Source organism: Thunnus albacares, chromosome 3, assembly GCF_914725855.1.
Source record: "Thunnus albacares chromosome 3, fThuAlb1.1, whole genome shotgun sequence".
NCBI classification, from domain to species: Eukaryota; Metazoa; Chordata; class Actinopteri; order Scombriformes; family Scombridae; genus Thunnus; species Thunnus albacares.
Window position 1 is genome coordinate 20,971,920 of NC_058108.1, and position 26,454 is coordinate 20,998,373.

The 26,454-nt window shown below is 38.1% G+C and overlaps 1 protein-coding gene across 2 annotated transcripts in view; it reads left to right on the forward strand.

Moving 5' to 3' along the window:
* The window catches only part of ctnna2 (catenin (cadherin-associated protein), alpha 2), a 337,649-nt gene that overhangs the window by 252,579 nt on the left and 58,616 nt on the right, over window positions 1-26,454 (forward strand). For both annotated transcript variants that reach the window (XM_044346939.1, XM_044346937.1), the window contains one exon: window positions 2,004-2,156. In XM_044346939.1, the coding sequence (XP_044202874.1) occupies window positions 2,004-2,156 (153 nt within the window). The remainder of the gene's footprint in view (window positions 1-2,003; window positions 2,157-26,454) is intronic.

A 26,454-nucleotide genomic window follows, 5' to 3' on the forward strand; every position in this document is an offset into this window, starting at 1 on the left:
TCGTTCATTTTCTTTGTGCAAATTAGTATGCATATTTACATCTTTAAGTATACTTAATGTTGTTACTCTCACGGTGAGAGTGACAAAATACACTCAAAACTTGGTTAGAATTAGTATGAAGTATACATTTAGGACACAGTCATGTGTTGTGCCTACGGGAATTAATTTTTTAGCATGCAAATTGCTCCTCAACAACATCCCCCACTCAACCCAATCCTTGCATCACTGCAGTGAGAGCATCGATGAGATAATCACAGTTAAGGCCTGCAAACAACACAGATCATTTTTACACTTATCCAGAATGATAGTGGGGCTCTGCCACACCTTTCTCCTGTGCTGCAATAGCACAAACATAGTGTGGAGGTAGTTCTGGCAATGCAAGATTTGTATCTACCCCAATTTCCCACCTTTCCCACCAGGTGACAGGATAGCAAGGTTGCAATTGCACTGATGCAAGTCTGTTCTCAACTGAGTGAAAAAGATGCAATATTCACAGTTCAAAAATGCCAAAGTGTATCAGCCTTTGAGAAAAGCATGCTGTTTTGGTCTTGCACTGCATCTCGGTACGCATCTCTTCAAATCAGTGATCCAGGATTATATAGTTATGGATAAAGGAGTGCTTACAGAGAGTGTGAGCTTCAAGTTGTTTACAGCATTTGCAGACATGTCATGTCCACTAGACTGGCCGAATCTAGTCTCTTTCCAGAGGCAATAATGATGGATTATCTGCCCTTAGGAAGCCATAATTCCCCTTTTTTCTCCTCCACTCAGTGCACTGGTAATTAAGTTTGTAATCACTGCAAGTTATTTAAGTGTGGCTGACAGGCTTACATATGATTTTTTTGTTGGTTAAATGAATTTTCCCTTGTCAGTCAGTCACAGCTATTAGTCTTCTCTACCTTCTCTCATGCTCCTTCAACATTTTTAAATCAGGAATATGGCCACAATGTTTGCTTTACATCTAATTATAAAAGATGGCTTGAAAAGTCAAACAAATCTCTGTCATCCATGTTGTTAATTAAACAGTTTTCACTATAATGTCATAATTTGTATGTGTGGAGAAGTGAAAACTGAGCTGGATGGAAAAGATTTTTGTCTGTATTAGCATACCCATGGGTGGTGTGCACACAGTTTGTACAGATCCTAATTATGTTTGATACTGGATCTTGCATTGATCATATTGTCGATGTGTTACCAAAACTTTAATAAAGTGGAATTAATGAAGTGCTTTGACTGATACCACTGGTGTTACTAATTTTGTTATCAACTGCATAAATTTGGTTTCAATAGCATAACACAACAATAGCAATAATGTAATAAAACTGTTTTATTAAACTTGAATTAATTGTGATAATAATAATGTATAAAGTATAATCTTCAAATTTTAAAGATACACCCACACCACTGTATTTTTGTAGTGCAGAGAATTATAACAAATTCGTTATTGAGAAAAGCTTTAAGACTGAACAATGCCTCAAAATAAATGACACTACATGTGTGGGAATCTACTTTTTTCCCTGTAGTGTATTCTTGTCTGTCTTAGTAATGGTCTCATGTGACTTACTCCCTCTTTGTGTAAGATAAAGGACCTGTCTGTTGTGCTTTCTATACCGTTCTCTCTGGCATCTCATCGGATATCCCAGTGAGTAGCATTAGGGCCCATTTACTGTCTTATAAAACAACCAGTCCCCAGCCAGTTTGGTACAGAAAATTTCCATAAAGAAAGATATAAGTAGCAAAGTCTGCCCTAGTAAACGGCCTTATGGGAAAAATGACACCTTACAAGCAATCTATAGTCCTGCCTGTTGAGAGTTCTTTTCCTCTTTTCCACTCTCCCTCTTACTTTCCCTCTCTCTCTGTCCTTTCACCCCATTATGTTGCTACATCATATTCATTACAATGCTAAGTGATACATAATCATTGCCAAATGTAATACAGTGAAGTCATCTGAAATATTATTAATAATATGACCTCTTCCCCATCTCTTTCCCTCTGTATTCTAGTTGAGAAAGGCGGTGATGGACCACATCTCAGACTCTTTCCTAGAGACCAACGTCCCTCTGTTGGTGCTCATTGAAGCGGCTAAGAGTGGAAACGAGAAGGAGGTCAAGGAGTACGCCCAGGTGTTCCGTGAACATGCCAACAAGCTGGTGGAGGTCAGTCATAAATTATACATTGGGGCACACACATACACACACATGCACATATCTATTCTTAGTCACCACATCAGGTATTAAAGTATGTTTGAGAGTTATGTGCACATATATAAGCAATGCAGGTCAGGTCACCATAATGTGGGCTAGAATTAAGATTTCAGCCAACACACACAAGCATTTCTCCTGAGCAATACAAACTTTGCCCATTACATAAGAAGAGATAAGACATGACATGTGCTGCATGTCTAAATTCAAAATGAACAGAAGTTGGGATATTTGGTAAAATTTGGTAGCTACATCGAAATGATCTATAGAGAAACTGCAACATGCAACATGAGACAACATGCCTACTGGAAAACTTATTTGCAGAATGTAACAAAACATTAATAACACTGTACAAAAGTCATAATAAAATAAATACCATGTTCCCATTTTAAATCCTTTACACCTTTGCAGACACACACACATACACACGTCCTCCAGAATTCTGCACAGATCTTGAATGCACGTCCTTGCTCTCAGTGGTGGAATACCATACAAATAGCTTTTTACCAGACAGTGGGGAAATGTTATTGGATCTTTTTGCATAGTGGTGACTGAGCAGAATCAAAGTACATTTCACTTCAAAATCATGCTCTTCATCTAAACTGTATGTGCAGATATTTGTGACTGCAACTCAAAGCTTCAACCTTTATTGACTTTTATTTTAATCTTAGAGATTACATGCATGGTGTGCAGCTTTGCCATGCAAAGCTCAGACACTTTGAGTAATGTCGCTGCTTGCTGCTGGAAAATGAACCAAGGTATTAGTATTTTTTTTATGTATTTTCTTTCTTTCTGTGTTTCATTGTGGCGACACAAATAGGCAATCACAGCTGAACCACACAACCATGTTTTTTGGGAGGTTTTTTTATCTTTTAATTTAAATGAAGTCATTGCCTGGATAACAGTTGGGTCTTTGACTTGCTGATTTCAGACTTAACTGTCTGCATGTACAGCAAGTGATAGTGCCTTTTCTTTTTGCTATGAAAGACCATTTAAAGGAATATTTCAATGCACCTGAGATGTCCCACACTGAATGCTCCACCAGCAAAAATGCATGCAAATGTCCACCTGCCCTCAGCACCACCTTTCTAAAGATTAACAAATGATGATACAGTGGTCACAGCAATTGTAAATACAGCGTTCAGGTAGGTGTTTTATCATCTTATATGCATACGCATAGTACCCACGCAGTTCATCATTTGAAATTTGTTTTTTTGAGAAAAATATGGTGACAAACACAGATGGTTAGATGAAGAGTTGCAGCATGTGGCAGTAATATGAGTTGCATCTGCAGGATTGTATCTTCATTTTGACAGAGGGGTTGTGTTTGTTATGTTTCAGATTAAATGTGCTTTTGTATGAGTAAATGCAACAAACTTAAAAATCAATAGTTAAAAAGTGTATAGCATCATAACCACTTGTTGTAAACCAAGCCAGAAGAACAATGGATCTTCATGTAAGTAGAGGTCCCTAGTGCCTGTAGCCTCACACAGGTAAATAATAACCACCCGCTATTATATATACAGCACCTATAGTTATTATTTACCTATGTGAGGCTATAGGCACTGGGGGCCTCTACTAACATGCAGATCCATGGTTGTTTCTTCTGGCTTGGTTTGCTGCACATGGTTATGACATTATTTGAGTCCCACATTTTAAGTCTGTTGCATTTATTGACAAAAAACAAAAAAGGTAAGATAGAATCCTGCAGCAAGACTTAGCTGCAACTCATGTTACTGCCACGAGCTCACTGACCACTGTTTGTCCATATGACAAGTACATAAGGCAAAAAGGTGTCACTAGGCACTAGACACTGAAATGTTATATCATGAGATGCAACATCAGTTCTCAGTACTTTCGGATAGGTTCTCCTTTATTGTTTCTGTAATCTAATTCGGATCTTATTTCTGGTTGCCATGCTTTTAGCCAAACTGTCTAAATATATTATTGATAAATTCATTAATTAGTGTAGAGGAAATACTGTGGCACATGACAAGACCACAGTCAAAGGAATGAGATATCAGTAGGACAGTGCCATGTGTGCTTACCCACAAGGTTTGGTGCAGTTTGGAGTCTACAGGTTTCTTTCAGTCACTTAGTGTGGTTGTGGACAGGGTTATCCCCCGGAGAACTCCATAGTTCTATCTAATTTACTCTATCCTGGGGGAGGAAGGGAAAATGCAACCTAAGTTGAGAAATGGCAGCAACAGCTACTCAGAGTTGTGGTCAAAAGAAAGATAGGTGATGTTGACAATACAGGAACACACAATTGCACACCAGTGGTCAAGGAAGTTATTAAGCGGACAAGGGCAAACTTTTGGGCTTGGTTGGTGCAGGTGAGATAGCAGAAGAAGCCCAGAAGGACTACAGCCTTTGTAGTTACAGAAGCAACATTTCTGTGGGAAAGCCTGTTCTAGGGCTTCTAAGAGGCTCAAGCTAATTTTGAAAGCTTGGCCAAAATTTGGAAGAGCAATGCTGTCATTGTTATGGAACTATTAACTAGTGCTTTACTCTTCCAAGGATACTGAAAGAGTCATGGAAGTTTGTCCATCTGGTCTACATGTGTTTTTTGGACTTATGATGAAGGCTGAACATTATGAAGGCTAATGATTGTGGTACCTGGGGTGCTAGGGCTGTTATCAAGAGCCCTCCAGTCCTTGTATAAAGTCAGTGAGAGCTTTGTCCATATTCTTGACAATAAGTCAATGCTTTCTCACTTGCTATTGTTCAGGAATAACCATCATTACTGCCAAAACCTAAAGACTGTCCATCCCTATTCAACCTAAGTTTGTCTACTTAGAGGGAAAGGCTGACAGATATCATTGCAGATGTTTTGCAGATTATCCATGATGCATAGACATATTGTTACAGTTAATGCATTGACCTTGTCATGTTTTCATGCAGATGCTTGGAGAGAGTTTGTTTCTTGGTCATCTTGTCCTGCAGTTGGGTAGGAGGAAAAGTCCTGTAATAAATTCCTCTGCCCTTCGGTGGGAGTTGTCTTTTGTTCTCATGGCCCATTCAAAGGAGCCTTTAGAACCCTTTATGTAGGCCTCGCTTAACATACTGTCAGTTAAGACAGCACTGCTGCTTCCTTTGACTTCAGCTGAGAGAGTGAGTGATTTGTGTGCCCTTTTGGTGGAACCCCAACTGTTTGCTGATGAGGGGGATCTGACTGATGCTACGCTCAAAATCTGTCCTTTGCATCCAACATTAAAACTTTGTGTAGCCCAAGGACATTTAAGGCAAATACATTCTATTCTGTTGTTCAATGCTATCATTTTCAAGAAGAAAAAGAAAGGAGATATGACGCTGCTTTTGCCCTGTGAATTTTTTGCTTATTATGTAAAGCATATGGCAGCAAAGAGGTACACAGCAGTCGTTTATATGCTAAGAAGATGGAAGCGCCAGTCCAAGTAGAGAATAGCTCATTGGTGTGCAATGGTTTATTGCAAGTTTGTGTGTTTGCATGAACTCCCTTACTCCACGTCTACACGGGAGTTGTAGCATGTGCAGCACATTACCAGAGCAGCAGCTTCAGTAATCTGTCTGTGTCTACACAAGATGCATACCAGCACTCAGAGCCCAACACACAGTCACTGTAGTTAGTCTCGTAAAGCAGAAGAAAATAGACTTGAAGCGTATAGGGCAAGTAAAACGTGAGCATTTACGCAGCCTTTGTAGCCAAAATAGAAGTGTATCTGTTCTGTCAGATGCATGTGAGACAGACGATTTAAACACATAATATGTCATTTCTGCCCCTAGGGAATCAAAACAATAACAAAAGACAGAGTGTGATAATGTTGTGAAGTAGCATGGGATCATGGGAGTTGTTGTCTTTGTTGTTAAACAACCAGCTTCTCAGTGTTAGGATTACTTCAGTGTTGATCATTCAGGATGTTTTTACCGGGAATGGAGCCAAATTATCCGCAGAGTTCTTCTGCTCTCCAGAACAAACAGATCTGGTGATTAAAACAGGTAAAAACACTGAATAAAGCAGTTTCATGTAAAAAAAAAATCATCAATCGTCAGAGTTTCTCTGACGCTGTCCTGTGGATACAGGACATCCGTTAGGAGCTGCAAGCTGAACTTCTGTTAACGTTTGCTCAGCTTGTTGCTCTGACAACTTAAGATACAGACGTTCAGCAGGTTTTTACCGCAAGCCAAATTATCCACAGAGGTCTTCTCCTCTCCAAAACAGACTAGCTGCTGCTAACATTTGCTCAGCTTGTTTCTCTAATAACTTAAGATCCAGATGTCCGATGACTTAAATCCTTAATCCAGTTAAAAGATACAGTTAAAAACAACCAAGATCTAAAAAGCTTATCATAAAAATGTGGCTTTAAACTGGGTAAAATTCCATTTATGACAGTTTCTGGCGGGCAACCACAACACCGGAATTGTGTTATCTTGTGCGCGCAAACTCTTTGGCAGAGGGGGTATGATGTCATTGACAGGCGGCCAAATGAAACAGGCCGCTACCTTGATTAAAATTACATTTCTCTGGGTTTGAAAATTGCCGGGAACATTTGGGATAATGTAAGTACACAACTGAACAAAATATATAACATAGGTCTAGTTGTTTTTAAAGATTTTAATGCAGAATAGTTACATGTTATAGCTTTAAAAACCTAACACACCTCCTGTGCACTGTTACAGCTATTTGTGCACAAACATAGTGCAAATTATTTAATTTAATTTAAAAAAGGCAACTTTTCTGTGTCATATTCATTAGTGTGAGGAAATTGGATAAAAACTACCTATGTTTACAAAAATGTTACTTGGGTGGAGGATGGTACAGTATATAATCATTATTTTTCTCATTTGCACATTTTTCTTCACTTTGCTTTGCTGGTTGCATTTTGTCAGCCATGTTCATCTAGAGGGGGTGTTTTGTCTTTTTTGTAGCAGCAAATACAACAATATTAACATGTGTAGCAAGAAAATTGAAGGAAAAATCAATTCTTTAAACAATGTTTGATGAAACCTCAGAGTGAGAGAGAGTCTCAGAGTCAGTCACTGCTTGTAGTCTTGTGTCATGGTTGTCATGGATGGAATAATCCCTTGGTCCCCCCATACCTCTCTCACAGAGTGTGTGGCAGAAAGATGGGTCATATCTGGCTCCCGTATTGCATGATGGTTCATAGATGGTAACATGGTGTATTAACAAAGCATCAATCGTTGTGTTTTGAGTAAATTCATTAAATTCCCTCAGCCAATAGAGGCCTCTTAGAGTGTAAAGCATGTTTGAAATACAATGTGCACTTCAACTCTACCTCAATGGCAGAGTCTTCAAATACATACTTGTCAGTTCAGGAGTCAATTAAGACTTATTGATAGACATGTTGCAGCTTCTGCCTTTTATTAAGGCAGATCTCCGTATGGTTATATAGGTCAATCATACTGTAACCAGCTAAGCAGTGTATGCATACAAATTTTAGTTTAATGAGATGATGACATGCTACTTCAATAAAGTCATATTAGAGATCTCCACCTGTGATTGTAGAACTACAGTTATGGGGTCTCTTTGGCCGAGTGATTGAAATGAGTAATCACTGTGGTTGGACATGAACTCAGCTTTCATACATTAAGAAAGCGCTTATTTCAAATAAACTTATTAAAGCAAGTTCTAGATTACCAGGAGTCAGCTCATTAGAGTGATTTATACCTTAATACTGTACAGATTTACATAGAAAGTATTGAATTTGATGTTTGCATACTAAATGCTGTTGTACAGTTCTAGACGTTGTAGAGAAAATTTAACTATACACTGCATACACTGCACCTTTATTTAAAAAGGTGGCTCACCTTCTGCGTAGTGTCTATACCTGTTCCTCTGTACATGTGAATACTTTTGTATTGTATTACTAGTTGTATTGTTACACATATTAGCAAATGTAGATCACAAACTTTAAGACGTGCAGGATGTTACCCCTCAGAGTGAGCATGTATCATTACTGGTCCTTGCTAGCTAAATAGCTTATACACTCCAGGCTATCTATATACTTGGCAATACCATTGTCATAGCTGTCATCATCATTATCCATGCAATCCTAGACACAGTCATCATAACCACCATATAGAAACATATAATGTAATAACTGAATATAATATAATAAAAGATATAATTAAAACGGATCATGTAATAATCTGCCAATAATGTAATAAAATGCTGTGTGCAAAATTTGATAACTTTTGTGGAAATTATTACATTATGAATTTAGTGTCAACTTTTGTTAAAAATGTAATAACTGGGATGGAAAAGGTGCTCTGTATGAAATATTGGACCTGAAAGCGTTACATTTGAATTTGTTATTGTTTAACAAAAAAGTTGCCACTAAACTTATAATGTAATAATTTGCACTAAATGTAATAACTTATTACATATGTGCAAAAAGTTATGTTTTGCACTCACCATTTTTGTTACATTATTGGCAGATTATTATATTATCAGTTTTTATTGCATTTTTAATTACATTATGCGCAGTTATGACATTATATGCAGTAATTATATTAAGAGTTTCTACACATCACCGTCACAATCCTCTAATATATCAGTCTGAACATCCTGATCAATGTCACTGCAGTCATCTCCCTGGCAATAGGGAGGAGCTGCCTTAAACCATTAGCTTAGAGTTTGGATATTATCAAAAGTATCAAAAGGAAAAGTACTCCATTTCATGCCTGCTTTGTTTTCACTTGATTTTGTTTCATTTGGCTCCACTGTTTCCAATATCTCTCATTTCTCCACCATTGTTCTCTGTTCACGTCAGTGAGAAGCCAAGTTCACCCTCAGGGCTCTCCTAATCACATCGTACTCATTATACCATCTTGACCAGGGACAGGAAACCACTAATTACAAAGCTGGGTATATCATGGGCTTAAAGAATTGTAATGGTGCTGTGAATTTTAATTTTATGAACATGCTACAATGGACAAGAAAAATATTTTCCATGACCCCCAAATGAAATGGGTGCACCAGCGTTGATCATGTGTTCATGTTTCACTTTGTATTTGTACAAATAGTTTCACACTCACAACATGGACACACCTGTTTACCACTGACACCCTTTCACATGTACAGTTACACAACAACACTTATTCAATTTGTACTAATTCCTACTCTAATCTTACAAGATTGCAATGTGGCAGGCAGAAAAAAGGCTTCTATACCCCTTATGCCCATAATATATGACTTTTGACAATCTTCTTTCTTTGTAACTGGTATTTAAATGTAATTCCTCACAGAGGTTGCCTAATTTCAGCTATCTTGATTAACAGAGAAAAATCAGTGGGCGAGGTATATTAAAAGTAAGTAAACAGAGCATACAGACACAGAGGAATAGAGAGCTAGTTATTCCTCTGGGTTTGAGAGGTGAAAATCTTGGTATCCTTGTATCATTGGCCAATTAACACAGGTTCTTACTAATTAATTCCCAAGACTGACTTTAATGAGAGGTACCTAATCCTAACCCATCATCAATCCAGGTGATGAGTTATATAGCTGTTTCTTAGCCTGGCAGTTAATTATGTCTCAAAATCAAAATGTTACAAGAAGCTGGCAACATTCATTTTAATATTGTATGCTCCACTTGCATGAATCCAGTGTAAAAAAAAAAAAGAAACATTTTTTTTAGTAAGATATTTCCCACTCCATTTAAAATATCAGCCTGTGCACTTCTAGTTATTTACTTGCAAACATATTCACAAGGTTTCAGTCTTGAAGTATTTGTAATCTTTTTTCTTCCATCTTCCTTTTTACAGTCATGAATCCTCCATAACATGTCTTTAATTAAATCATCCGAATGTCATGGTTTAAAGAATTTTACTAGATGATTTGCTGAGAAGTATCACAGCAATTATCAATATTTCAATTGAACTGCACAATTAGAGCTGCTAATAATGAGGATTTTAATGTTTCTCTAGGAAGAATGAGAAATCCTCTAAAATCTTGTTTAAATTAGTAGCTATGTCAATATTATAGGTAGAATATTGAACTTTCAGTTGAAACTTCACTCCTCTGGACCATGTAAATCTTGAATAAACAATATTTTTATTGAACATCTTGTCTTCACTAAATTTTTTCCCATTGCTAAGTCAAATCCAACAGTATCACAAATGCTCCACAACAGAAACAATGACTTAGACCATTTACAGCATAAAACTAGAATAGTCCACACCACTATACAATCCATGTCTTCTCACCTAATGGTTCCCGCATCTCTTCTCCTTCACATTATTAATTAAAAGCTCCAAAGTTTGCAAAATCAGGAATTTAAGCGTAAGAGTCCGGACTTCTTATCTAACACACTGCACTTTATATTACACCCCATTTAACTCTCACCATATGTTCACGTTGCTAAGTGAGTAGAGAACAAAGTCCCTTGACCATCATAACACGTGTATATGCACACAGATGAGTGACGGTACTAGTACACCTCTATTCATCACCTCTGTGATGACAAACCTTTATTGTAGCTAAGAGATGGTGACGAGTGGGGTATTTAATAATTGATCGATTTTGTGAAGGGATACAGTAGAACGAGTACAGTAGAGTTTTCATCCAATGGACGGCTACCATAAGCTTCCCACATTATAATGTGGTTAATCTTTACAATGATAAATGATATTTAAGAATTTGTACCATTTTTGTCTCTGTTCATGTTTAATTCTGTTGTTATTCCTGATGTTATGTGTCAGTTGTATGTGCAGGTTGATTTTACTATTTCGTTCCTATTTAACACCTTTGGAACAGATCTTTAATCACATTTTTCAGTTTTTACTTCCTTGTATATGCCTGTTTCATTGATGTTTCAAGCCCAACTCGCCATTAAATTAGTGCTGCCCACACCAATATGCTCTTATTAATTCGAACACAAGATGAATATCCAATCTTTTAAAGTTACCATGGTTCCTTTTTATTGCCACTGCAGTGAGAATGCATACGTGCCAGAAATTCTTGGACATCTAAAGGACGTTACGCTCCATCACTATTCTAATGTCAGAATGAGGTTTTCCTCTGACCTTGACTCCATCTTGGAGCCTTTCTCTTTAACAGCAGTGGTGTTATGAAGGACACTTCTTTATCTGCCTCAACATTGCCACATCTCTGCAATGTTTTCTCTAGTCATGAGCAGAATTGCTTAATAGTAGAGAAGTCTATATTGTGCATGTGTGCAATGTACATTGTAGTGCTTGGCCCCTTTTATTGCTCTTTGCAAGTTACAGTATATTGCTTATTATTTTTGCATGTTGTTTTGATCAATGGTGGCTGGTGAAAAATATTCTAAGTGGGGCTGTGTCAGTTTCAGTAACCATCTCAATACAATTTAACACAAACTGCAGGATACCAATGTTCAGTGAAATTGTCAATATTTAAAAGTTGAGGCATTCTTACAGTAATACAGTAATACATACAGTAATATAAGCAAACACACTATTAAGACAAAATATTAGGAATTTCTAGAGTGCCATATTGCTTGATGATGTCTTATGCTCAACTATATACAAAGAAAAATGGGGTCAGGGGAACTTTGTGTGTGTGTGTGTGTCTGACATCTTATTTGTACAGGAATTTTGTGTTTGTGTCTTTCTGAGTGGCAAACCTCTCAATGACCCTCTTATTGAAGTCAGGAATGTTTCTGACAAGTTTTTTTCTCCAACGAGATCATAGGTAGAACATTCAGGCGATCCTGTGTCATGGTGTTCCTGAGGAAGGTCTTGATCCTCTTTAAAGTAGAGAAGCACCTCTCTGAGTCTGCTGTTGTCGTAGGTGTGGTGATGAGAATCTTGAGAGGACTGACATTCTCAGTGAACATGCCCTGAGGGTTGTTCTTCATGAAAAACTGGAACAGAGTCAGTACACCACTGCAAGCCTTGAACTCATCGTTCTCATAGATCAGATAGTTCTGTTTTGAGCTTGGCCTTGTTTAACATGGGGTCGGGCTCTGCTGTGGTTTCCAGCACTGAATCCATGAACTTTACTGTCTCTTTACAAGTCTCCTCGCAACAGAGTTGCACTGATGAGGTGCTTGGTGAAAGAGAACCGCTCCTTGGTTTGACTCAAAACAGTATCACATACCTATGAAATGATACATAATTTATAAAAAACAAACAAACAAAAAAACAGGACAGCACACATAATAAACAGCAGAATTAAATTTTCACATCTCTCAGTATAAATAATGTCATCAGCTATCCTCTTACAAGATGAGCATGTTACTTTGAGACAAGCAAGGACAGCTTACTGCTTAATATCAGGAAAATAACCACATCTAAACACTTCAGTGCCTTCTTCAGTAGCTGTGTGGTGAATGGAACATATCACACAGCAGAATAAAAAAATGTATCACTCTTTTATTATTACACAGGAATTGAAGAAACATATCAGAGGGTAATTTTACACATCTGTACATATTAATAAATACTAAACTAAGAAAAACAACTAATCGAGTGTCTTGTAAACAGAACTACGTATGTTACAGCTTACCTCTGTAGCCAACTGCTGCTGCTCTACTTGTCCTAGTGTCCTCCGTTTCTTTATGGGCTGCACAGATCCACTGTATTCCCCATGCAGAGAAGGAATGGAGTCCCTGATCCAAAACACAAGTTACCATCCACAATTATTGTTTCAGAAACTAACCTACTGGAGACATAAAATTATGTCATTGTGTACTGTGTTTAATAAGTATTTATTAGTTGCTCTAGTGTGTTCAGCTATGCACATTTATGTTTTTACAGACTGTTCAAGATTGAAACAATTTTCTCATAATGAGCATTTTTTCAGCCAATGATAAGTTATTATTTACCTGATCGTTTGCATGCTGTTGGTGAACCTCTGGATGATTCCTGTGATGTAGGCAGAGTCAATGTTCCTCTTCTGCAGCTGGTTAAACAGCGTATCCACGTGTGGCATGATCTTGTGAAACAATGCCAGGGAAAAGCAGAAATCTTCATCTTCCAGCATTCTCACAAAGCCCTCGGCCTCTCTGACAGTTGGAGGATCAAAGTAACCAGAGTCTCTGATGGTCTGGAAACACCATAGGAGGTCATCCTTGTGCTCATACACAGTGTTAACAGCACGACTGTGGAAGCTCCAACTTGTTGTTGAAGTTCCGGGAAGTCTGTGTGCCACCACTTGATCAAGCACGGTGGTTCGCTTGAATTACTGGGAGAAGAATGCAGAAAATCCATTAAGGAAAAAAAAGTACTGATCCTGGGGATGTGTGATGTTGTCTGCTATATGATGAGGTTGAACTGATGCGCATAGCAGTGGATGTAGTGTGCACTTCTGTAGACATCCTTTACCTTATGCTGCACTCCACCCGTGGCTCCCCTCATCACAGCAACTCCATCATAGACCTGTGGACGATTAGTCTGCTCTCTTGTCCCTCAGGGAGGATTGTGCTTAGCCTCTCCAAAAGTTCTGTGTGTCAGTGGTTGTATTCTGAAAAACTCGAAAAACGCTCTTGAACGTTGTTATGGATGTCAATGTACCGTAGCGCAAGCACCAACTGGCAGTGGGTGGAAATGTCAGTTGTCTCATCTGCCTGAATAGCAAGATAATCAGCATTTTTTACCTCCTCCGGTATATAATATTTAAGAACTGACAGCATGCAGTCCAAAAGTTTGTTTTGCACAGTCTTTGAGGTGCCTTTGAAAACGATAGCTGTCTTAAGGTGCTCCTCCAACACACTATCTAGCAAGGAGACAAGATCAACTATACCCCTAAATATGCTAGGGTTGCTAGCAGGGTGCTTTGTTGTGTTTCCTCATCCCAATCCTATGGCCTTTGTCCAGTTGCGTAGCGATGTTAACTCTGCCTAGCATAGCTAGCTTGACTGTATTCTCCATGTGTGCACTCATGTTTCTTAATCTTCTCTTCGATAAGTATTTTATGTCTCTAACTCCTGTAGTCCATGTTGTATCTATCCCCGCCATTTTATAAGTAAGCATGGGAAGCAATATACAGCATTTACATGACTGCATCTAGCGAGCCAAGCCTTTCTGTTGTACCAATCCTCGCATGTACGTTTTACTTTTTTCACCTGTTGTCTGATTTTGATGTGAGGTTGATCTGGGCCAAGCTCTGTGACTTGTATTTTTATCACTTAAGTTCTCCTCTCAAATGGATTTTAGAGAAGAGATCTTATTGAATTTGGGGGCAGCCGAAATCCTGTGTCTTGAGTACCGGCGTTCATCATTGTCAATAACATCAGTCCCTACTCCACCACTGACTGACTCTGCTTGGGGCGATGATTTAATCGACCTTTAGGCATCAGGCTGATTTGTTAAATTTATGTTGCTATGTGCATATCTTGTGTCAGCAATTGGCTGCACTGCTGCACTGACTGGGCGATGTTTCTGTCGCCCCAGAAGACATATTGAGAGAGGGGAGATGAACGAGGAGCTAATTTTCCCCAAACGTGATGAGTTATATTTTATATATATTAGGTTATTGTGCATTTTAAACACACAAATTCTTAAAATAAGTAATTATTGTTTATTTTAAAGAAACAATCAAAAAACACTTTCCACCAGGGAGGGCGGCACCTGGCACTGGTTTTGATTCTGATTTACCTCCCTTGTAGTGCTTTTGTAATCATTTTAATTTTTGTGAAACCCTCTCCTTGATACCTGAATCACAAATGCAATATTAGCTTCTCCACTGAGTTGTAAATGCCCTATTTGAATACAGCAAACATAGTATTTCCTATATAGTGTATTTGGTCTGTCCTCATAGAGCTTGCTATATGCATCGCTACATTAAACTAGGTTGTTTATTTTACCTTCATCAGTTCATTAGCTTTTCCCACTGTGGATTTACAGCTGTGACCTTACTTTGGACATGAGCAGAGTCAAGGAGAAAGACATACCTTCAGTGATTATGCATAATCAATACAGAGTTGAATGTAACCAATACTGAATTGGCCTTCAGGGCTCAGCGACATTAGACAGCTGCAGCAATAAATATTATTCTGGGGGCCACTGCATTAAGCACTTTACTGGACATTTAACCAGGAAGTGGATGGATCACTGTTGGAACAGGTCTATTTGTGATGAACCAAACCTTAAGGCCAACATTAATCCTCACTTTTCACACAAAGTTATTAGCCTCAGAGGAAATCTGCTTTTGGAAGGTGTAGCCACAGAAATGCATAGAAAGATACATCACACCTCCCCTAATCCACCATAGATATTCCCCCTTTGGAGTTATTTTTAGCTGAGTACATGGCCAAAAAATAGTCAGACAGAAAATAATTTAGATTTTAAAACTATATTTCACGACAATAGATTTCTGTCATTTGGATTCTTGCAGTAAAGCCTGTATACAAATCTGTGCACATTGCCTTCACAAAGCAGTCAACCCCTTGATTTTTACCAGATTAATTTTCCTTTTATTTATTTTAAACTCTCAGCCATATTAAATGATATGGAAGAGACAGACATTGGTACAGAACACAAATAGAGTAATGGGTCAAACCACAATCTTTTTTCACTGATTTACGCAAATACCGGTAATGTTAAAATATATTATATACAATAACAGTAACAATTTTAATGATTGAAAATTCATGTATCCAGATGTTACTAAATGTCTTAAATGGAGTTGCAGTTATTTAAAATTGATATTTGTAAGCAACATTTTCAACATACCAGCATCTTTTTAAAATGTTTTTAATGGTTTTAGAGCACTTGCGGGTGCCTCTGACTGTCTGTCTCTTTGCAGAGATTCTTTCCTTTTTGTGAGGTCACCTCTGAGTGTTTCAAGCTGAAATCATCTCAGTATTTGAGAGAGACGCTTTTTTCATCAGTGTTACTTTTTAATGAACTAGCCAGTCATACTAGAGGAGATGAGAGTTAATGCCATTGTTTACCATGAAGGAAATGGAGGAGAAAAAACACTCACATTACCACAACAAAGAACAAAATGCTGTTTGATGGGACTACAATGGACTCTGAATCTGCCAAGTACGTGTTTTTGTAAAGGCAATGTTTTTGTGCTCCTGTATTTCCCTGTGGTACTGTAGCATACAGCTACACAACCAACTAGCTAACATTCGAACACTACCCAGCACCTGTAAGAGCCCCTGAGTGTTTTGTTCTGTTGCTCCTCCCTTGTGCCTCTGAGCGCTTTTCTACCCATCAAAGATGTCTAGTGGACACACATCCAAAGTTCTTCCACATTGCAGGGCATGTCAGAACAGAAAGTGTACAGTCAGTTCAGCCCATTAGAATTCAGAGACAGAACTGTGGCATAGCTTTGAGGGATAGTATAAAGTGATTTTTAAAGTATAGGCTGTATAAACAGAAGGCTCTGTCATTAGGAAATGGAGAAAAAAAAAACTTAGTCAGAGACTAAAGTCAAGAGAGTATAAAATACTGACAATATCCCTGATAGCCCCCGAAACCCAGGTGCCAATTCTGATACCACTACAGAGTTCTTTGGCTGTAACAGGAGATCTCTGTGTAAGTTCAGTAAATCATTTCCTAAACATGAGCTGTAGAGATCAGATCAAATTGGATAAGCACTGGCTGTGACATACAGCTCATGGAGGCAATTAAGGTACCTGAAGTAGCAAAATGAAACAATTTTTGATACCAAGAGCATTGCAGCCTGAAACTGCAGGAGCTTAACCAAAACTTTAAAAATATGATGAACATTACCTCGAGCTGGGTTTACTGCGTCACAAAACGGAGACTGGTGGTGTTTCAAGGAGAGAGAAGAGTGTAGGAGGAGTTTTAAGATGAGCCTGAAGGAAACTGAGGCCTTGTAACGAGTTGCACCACGCATTGCAAAGCCAGCCAAAGCCTACGCTATTGTGGCAACATTCACATAGACATTCATAAGGTAAGTTTAATGATATAGTGAAGATGATAACAGTATACTGTTATTGAGAGGGACTTTGGGGCATGGGTGCAGACGTTGGGGGGTAGTTATTTTTATTTTGCATTAGATTTTGAAAACCCCTGTGTTACATTGACGCATAAATCCAATATAATTGTATATATTATACATCAAAATGAAATGGAAAACTCAAAATATATTGTATGTTTATAGGTGATTGATATCTTGTTTACATGCTCTTCCTAACAATTTACCCAAAATAAATACCTTCTCTTAAAAAAATAAATCATCATATTCCACTTACAAGATTGTTGTACTTGTTTTTCAAACGAGAAATTCTTAAGGTCAAAAGTAGAATTTGTTGGAAGAAATGTTCAGCACAGATAATAACAGTTGTAGCATCTTAGCTACTTTTTACCCTGCTTTAAATGAAATCTGACTTCTGATAGGCATTCTATCTGAACAGAGAGAGTGTCGGACCATTCAGTTTTAAAGATATGCAAGTATGTTTTGGATAATATACAAAATATGCAAGACATATGAGTCAATGTATGTGCACAAACACGTGCACAAAGATAAAACTTATTTAACTAAAAGAAATATATTGAAAAGGAATTTTCAGTAACATTTACAATTCAACATCTGAATAACAAAAAGTACATAAATGTTGCTCTCTAGGTAACCCTATAAATCTTCCTACCTCAACTGCCTGAGGCAAGATGCTAGTTTTCAACCAAACATGTACCTGTAGACACCTTAGTCTTTAACAATTACATATTTTGATTTATATTGAAATACCTTAAGATAGCTCAGGATTAAAGTTATCCAGGGCAAAAACAATTCAGCCATGAATGAGTGTATCGTAGGAATCCATGAAGACTGAATATAGTAAGAAGAAAACAAACTAGAACAATCCACCAGCTGAAAATTTTGCCCCTCAGCAGTCATTACTGACAGCAGTGTATTAACGGTGGTCTTAACCTGATGAAACCTTGATATCCGTAATCTGATCAATACTGCTACAAGCCACAACTAGTAAGTCCCAGTCAATAGGAGATTTCCATTGCATGATCAGTGTGCTATTCAGTAATACTGTACCATGTTACTGCCTGATATTTTAGCACCCTTAGTGGCCAACGTTACTGGTTAATTTTTGGTCATCGCATTACAGTCATCAAAATACTCTAAATATTGTAACAGGCATGGGTCTAACAAAGCTGTGTGCCATGTTGTAGTGTGTTTGAGCAATGTACTGAGCTCCTACCTGGCCGTAAGATACAGAGATAGAGATGGAAGATAGTTATTCTATTGGTTACAATTGATCAAATTACATTAAACATGCTTTTATCTGCCAAATGTTATACAAAAACAACAATTTAAAACATAATATATATATTGTATATACCGTGCATATATTATTTGTGTAACTTTGATCCTAATAATAAACACTGACATTTTTAGATTTCCCTCTTGGCTTCTATGTTAATTTCCCTGTGACTCAGTGCACATGTCTTAGAGGGAATTGGTCATCAACCCTTTTTTCTGCAGAATTACAGCTGTGCTCTAGGATGCAATCAACCAATCTTTTAACCTCAAGCTGATATTTATATTATTTGTGTTACATCTCTACTCTCCCTAAAAGAGGGATAGAGAGATAAACAAATGGAAATTATACTGGCACCAAGCATGTATTCACAAAAGACTGCCCCCAACCCCCCTTAGGGCTCAGGGGAGTCAACTCAAGGGCCCTTTATCTCTCACAGAACGCATGGATTGGTGGCAATGTTTGTGTGACACATTTCACCAAACCTTGCCCAAGCAAATTGCCATGGAGATGAGCTTAGCTCAGAGACAAAAACAACATCAGCATCCCCGCTAAGAGCTGGGATAGCTTCTGTAAAGGTGCTACATGACAAGTAGCGGTGGAATTCCTGTCATGTTTTTCAGATATGACACTAAGTGGATTACACAAGATTAAGTATGACAAAAGAGAAAGCAAAAGAGGAATAAGACTTGACATCGAACCATGGTTCCCTGCTTTGAACAAGTAGACTTCCTATGGTAATATGATATATAGCCAAGCATAAATCCTTAATTATGTCATGTGCCCATGGGGGCTTAGTCATATCACTTTAGATGTCCCATAATGCCTTTTTGCCTCTGATTCATGTATCATCTTCATTTTCCTAAGATATGAACAATACAGTGTTCGAATGTGCGAGGCATCCAGACATTTCCCATTTTATCTCTAATGTAGAAACTATAGGAAAAACGGATTTAATCTCATTAGTCATGAGATGATTAATGTTCAGTATGCAGTCTGAGGACAAAATCATTTCTGAAAATCTAGTAAGGAAAGGATTAGATGATGACCTTGAACTCTATGTCATGCTGTTGAACAATTAATAACATTATATTAAATTTTCACCATTGTGTTTGACCTTTTGCAGATTAATCAATGGATAAGCCTTACAAACAATAATTTACAACTAAGCAGAGCAGTCACTTTGTAGTTGTGCTTACTGTAGATCATTGTAGATATTTTTTCTTGTTAGTACAGCAATCATATATTAACTTTTATATGTTATTGATTCAATAAATGGCATATACTTTGAGCAGGTTAACAATTCTGTGTGTTACCATCATAATTTATCTCATCCAATCTTTATATATCAAAAGTTATAATGATGATAAGCCCTGGGTGTCTGCCCTTCCTCGTATAGATCACTACCCATTTTCTGCTCTTACAACATAGCGGGGGAGCAGGAAATGTTAGCTTTTAAATGGGAGTCAAGGTGAAGCACGATGCCACTGGAGTTATTACCCATCAGGCCAAAGCCTTCTGTTCTTGCATGCTATGAAACTTCAATTAATGTCTGCCTCTGTTTTATTCTCAGTGAAGGATATTGAGAGCATTAGAGCACTCTATCCTTCTCACATAAGCATGCAATGTACACAGAGATACACTCACCTTCTTAGAGAGATTAGATTCCGCACACTACTGTACGTCTTTGTGGAATCATCTCAAGTCATGCAGGAAGCAAAATGTCTGAACAAAATTAAAATGATCCAGCAGATTTGATTTTTGCGAAGGCTGACGACATTGGGAGCTTTGTCCTAAAGGTTTCTGCAACTCTGATGTCAGGGTGTGAGGTCCAAAGCATTCATTTGTATGAAGATGCTAAGCCTCCTGATGGATAGGGACAGAGTGTCGGGCTGCACTGCTGTCTAGAACAATGTTTTTTGTTGTACTACCACTAGAAGTCAGAAATATTAAAATCCTGCAAGTAGGGCCATCAAGCAAACTACGTGCACATACTTACCAATATGACAGTAAGCACCAGGTAATGTTAGCATATGAGGTAGGCTTGTGGGCCACTCATTTAAAATGTTATTTTATATCATATGAAATTGTGCTCAACCTGGATAGTGATGAGGAGCCACGTCTAATTTTGATTTTATGTGCCATAATGAGAAATAATACAGGTCTGTTCATATGAAATGGATCAGCAGACAATCTGCAATAGTCAAGTCAAGTCAATTTCCAAATCACAACAGAAGTTATCTCAGGGCACTTTCACACAGAGCAGGTCTAGACTGTACTCTTTAATTTACAGTACCATGGAAGACCCAGATACATGCACGCACAGAACAGGCCATAATTTTCAATTTTTCTCTCTTCTCTTCTTCATTGATGGAGAGACCTTCTCTAGCCATCTTTTGTCTATTAAAATTTATCATCCATAGAGCTACTGTAATGGATGGTGAGGAGAGCACATAGAACTCTCTGGCAGCTTATTTCAAAGTGAAAATTGACTCTTTGTAGCCACTGATGGATATTTTTAAAGAGAGATTTTAAACTCAATACTGAGAAGGCCCAGCCCAAAGATAGATAAATGAAAGCACCGGCAGACAAAATAAACCGTTCTGCAAAAATGGAAATCATTTAGCTTACTGTGCCAAATACATCTCAATTTTCAACAACATCTTTCGCTAAAAAACAAATAAGAGTGCTTCAGAAGAGATTTCAAATGATTTCCTTTTCAAATTGGAGTATTCCTCCACAAGAGGCCTGCCTAAATCCATATTATTAGGTTTATAGATTTGACCAGGAGTGTAGCAGTGATTCTCTGAAAGCTTAGATTGATTGGGGTGGGGATATTGACTACTCTTCCAGTTCCTCACTCAACCTGTTCACCGTCAGCATTGCTAATACACCAAACTAGGAGTGTAACTCTTTTCCTGTGGCTCATCAATTCAACGACCTCTTTATAAAAGGGTAAATTAAACCACGTCCCACAGCCATTTTACCTCACCGACAGCAGGTTAATGGCTCATCAAGAGTCTGTTCTCTCTCCTGAAACTGATCTTCTCATTCTCGTGCCTGCTCGTCCTTATACAGCTCTATTGATGACATTGTGCTGTGAGTGTGTGTGTGAGCACACGTTTCTGAGCATGTGTGCATGCTCATGGATTTTTGTGTGTGCTTTTGTATAAAAATTCCGTTTTAAAATTTAGAGTGATATGATGCCAGCTGGCAAGCTGAAATGCATGGATTTGGTGTATGGTTGAAGTCAGAGAGAGACACAGAAAGAGAGACCTGAGAGAGTGGAGAGCCACAAACAAAGGAGTCAGTTCAGAGATTGGTGCAGCAGTAACGAAGGACATCTCCCAGAAGACACAAGCTGGCCATATGCTCCCGATAGACCAGTGGAATTGGCTCTAACACGCAGGTGAAACAGAAGAGAAACAGAAAGAGACAGAAAATAGAGATCACTGTATCCTTCAAGCCACAGCCAAGACTGTGGTCTGCTGGTTAGATCACTGCACAACTTAAAATGGCCTTCAATTTGTGATATAAGGAACACTCAAGGGAAAATTGACCATTTTTTTAGTTGATGTTCAATAGCACACCACTTTGAACAGGCAGACTTTCAAATTACTGAAACATTCACTCTTAAACAGAAAATGGTTGATTTTACAGTTTTGCCTCTACATGTTCTATATATGACCACGTCATGATCAGGTCTAGATCTTTCTGAAATTATTTTGAAAAGTACAGGGCATGTGGTGAATTTCATTTTCATGAACCTGTGGCTTAATTGAGCTAATTTGACATTTGTACTGATCATAATAAAAATGAAGAGGGAGTTTAATATCACGAGACATAAGTAATAGTCTAAGAAATTATAATATACGTTGATAGAAATATTTATTTTAAAAATAATATTTTTTCAGTTGTACTTTTCTGATGAGTTAACATTTTGACAAATTAACTGCCTTGTGCCTAAATGAAAACGCACCAGAAATTTTATCTTTATAACAACAAAAATAAATAAAAATATATTTAAAAATCAGTGGTGCATGCCACACACATCCCAACACCCAATAGGATGGATCGAAAAATACCTTGCACAGTTGAGAAGAGATTTCCGCACGCTGAGTAGCTCCCATTTAAAGGACTTTTATTTTCTGCTGTGACATTTCGAGCACAAGGCTCTTCCTCAAACTTCTGATAAATACACAGAGTCACCATCTTAAATACACATAGTCCATACTACAAACACTTGTGAAATAACACACCTGTTGCAGATTGCCATCATTAAAATTGTAGCAAACCACTCTCAACAAAATACAACATCAAAGGTTGCTTAAATTCCCATGTGGACTGGCATATATTGGTAAGACCACCAGACCTCTAAAAACTCAAATTGCTGAACACCGCAGTATAATCTGTACATTTTTCCAAGGTGAAACACAAGACTTCCACTCTCAGATAAGTGTGGACTGACATTATGAAACATCCACGCAGAGGGGGAGACACTAATTCTATGCTCCTAAGACGTGAACAGTTCTGGATACATAGACATTAGGCACTTTGGCCCCAAAAGGCCTTAATGAGGACTTTGACATTAGACCATTTTTGTGAATGCATACCCTATGATATTGCCTTTCTGTATGTTGTGTCATCTTTTTGGAGTGTTCTTTCATATTTGCAAAATAATTGATACTTTCATAAATAAACAGAGGCGCCTCTGATAGGTAGTAGCTATGTATGACGCCTTTTCAGCCTGAGACCTTTATTGGAGTACAAACTATTGAGGGGTTTGCTACAATTTTATCAATTGCAATCTGCAACATATGTGTTATGTCACACGTACTTGTAGTATGGACTATGAGTATTTAAAATAGCGACTCTCTGTATTTATCAGATGTCTGAGGAAGAGCCTTGTGCTTGAAATGTCACAGCAGTCCTTTAAATGGGAGCTACTTGTTGTGCGGATCTCTCTGCTCAACTCTTGTTTGAGAGTATTCACATTAAAATGGACTTTAGAAGAAATACAAATACATTTTAATCCCCATTATTAAATTGCTTTACAAGCTAGAAATCACTGCTTGAAGCTATAATTGTTTATCATCTTCTTCTGGTTCCAAAAGCCATCTTTAGCTGTTGCCAGACTTTCTCAGCTGCTGGGAAATAGTTTTCCCTGTCAAAAAGATCTAACTTGCCCTGTGTAGAAGAGGCATTGATTTGATATCGTCCAAGTGCATCAGAGTGAACAAAGTTGTCGATCCCTGTTAAGAAATAACAGTGTAAGGGATTGGGTACAGTGAGCTTAAGTCCTTTTGGACAAAATCACTAGATTTGATTTTTAAGTACAACCTACTGTTCTCAGTGGGTCTGCTGTTTCATTAATTATGCTTGAAAAAGCAATCAAACACATAAATGGCCATCATAATTTTTTAATGAATTCTTGAGATATCATTCGCCAGCCCTCATATATTTTACTTGATACGTTAAATTATTACCTTTTGCTTCAGTGCTGGTATTTGAAACTAGAACAATCCTCTTCTGTGATGCGACTGCGGAAAAAATGAACTGCTCAACTCCTACCAAGCTGGATTGCAAATGCGGAAGTGAAACAAATCTCGAAGGAGCTGCTCCACAGCCCCGTCTCCCCTTCCCTGAGGTGGAGAGCCCTAGTTTGAGTGTTCACTTACATCATCAAAGGCCCCCTCTGTCTCATGTAATATTAACATGTGCTAAATCAGTGGCAAACAGCAGCAGCAATGTTTACACAGCATTAGCACAGGCTTGCAAAGCCACATAGAGAGGGGATGTCTTTGTGTTTAAAGATTAGGAGGCACTGACACCCATGGGAGGCAACAAGATTATAGAATATATGGATTCACTGTTTTACAAGGTGTCTAATTTAGGCACGCTGCATCCATCCTCTACAGGGGCCTCTATGTCTGTCTTCTAGGAGCCTTTTTGAGCAGCTCAGTAGATCATTCTATAAATTATTTCTGGTTTTAAAGAGACTATTTTCCTAATCGCTTGCACTTATTTATTCTCTTTTTCGTGTATCTGAGCGTCATCATGTGACAAAAATGCTACTATGCAAAAACACAAACTGCATGAAACATAAAAATGACAAAAAACTTTTTTTTTTTTTTTTAATGTAACGCTTGTTAAAATAAGAGGTAGAAACTCTGCGGGTGATGAGGAGAGGACAGGGAGGGACATTCATCTGTAAGCTGTTTGACTTTTTGACACAGGCTTAAATCTAATAATCAGAAAGCTTTTGAGGTGAAGTGGGCTGTCACCGTGAAGTCAAATCTGCTGGAAATTAAGTCCATTAATCACATAGTGCTTCATTTAGTCCTTTTCTATATACAGCTCTGAAGTGTGTCTGTGTGAGGGAGTAACAGAGAATGGGGGTTTCAGTTGGAAAGAGTGAGAGAAAGAGAGAAAATGCTTGGTGGTGCAGAAGAAAAGCCATCAATTCTCATTATGGAAAATAGATCATCTCTCCTAATTAGAGCCACAGCTTTTTACCACAGTACAAATGCCGAATAACACAAGCTAGCGATGGCAGGCACCACCCACCGCTGATTAATTAGGTGAGTGAATAAAAAGAGCTATAAGGACGCTGTGATTTTGCCCCAGATAGCTTATGAAAGGTAAAATGCAATATACTGCGGGTCATGTCCTTTGGGGAAATATATGTACCATATCCAGCGCTGGTATGATGCACTGCTTATGAAACATTTGCCCGTCTGTTAACTAAATTTGTCTTGCCGTGTCTTGCTTAATAATTATGAAAGGAGCAGTGAAGGAAATACAAAAGGAAAGACATTTTTATTTGGGTACAGTAAATATAAATAAGAGAGTCTCAAAAACAACCCTGTATGCATATCAAGTTACCCCACACTGTGTCCCAGAGTAAAGGTTAGAGTTGGGACGTTCTGTCCTAATCCCCTTCCTAATCGCAATAGCAATTTGAAGATATCAAGTAACACACATTGGCATTTGTTCAATAATCATGAGAGAGGGATTTGTTCGTTGTCAAATGTGGAGTGACAGGTTTGGAGAGGAAGAGAATTTTGGCACCAGCAGAGAGGTATTGCTCAAGTGAAGAGCACTATAGATAATTGGGATCTTCCTTTTTAGATGATTAAGACAGCGTTACACATTTTTAAAAAGGAACAGGCAGGGAGGGGGGTCATTAAGGTAAAAAAGTTTTCTCCTCATTCCTATGATGAAATATTCAAAGTACAAGAGGTTCATATAGTAGCTAGTCTTCTACTCATTTATAAGGCAACCTGTGTCATATATACAACATTGTAGCACAAAAATAGACACTGTAACTACTCTATATAGTTAATATTATCTATAACAGACATCTTCATACCTGCCACATCTGTCCCAGTTTTGGCCATGACATCCCACCTGTAATTGGTCCCAAGACATTGTGCCTTCTGTTGTCTCTAGTTGACAATTCATATATAATCTGTTCTGGGGGGCATTTTAAATCGTATTCTATTTTCACCTGTGAAATTCATGACCACAGCTCTTAACATATCCATACGTCTGCTACTGCCACCACTTTTTCCTCAAATGAAATAAATAAAGCAGGAACATAAATCCAACCAAGCACAAACAGGACATATACCTAATTTCATTTCCTTTCTTCTCTAACCCAATGTAGTCTTATCTCTCTTCTCAGCACTTTTTTGTGCTTTGTTTATTTATTTTCTTCTCTCTTTTCACAGTTTCTTTCAAGACTTTAAGGCTGATACGTTGCGGTTTGTTTAGCAAAGGTCACAGGTGAGGAGAATATCATGGATAAGGTGGAACAACAAGTGAAAACACAACAGTGTGGCTCAGGCCTAAAGTGACTCATAATGCAAGCAGAGCATTGCCTCCTGCATATTCATGAGGAAGGCACTGCTCATCACACTATCTTTGATCCGATTCATAGAGTATGCTAATGCATGTGTGCACACAGAAGCACACAAGGCATTTCTCGCCCTCCTGCTAGCTGATCAGATCATCAGACCACACCACCCAGAGTTAGCCACACTGGCTCACTCAACCCCAAGATTCATGCAGTAAACACT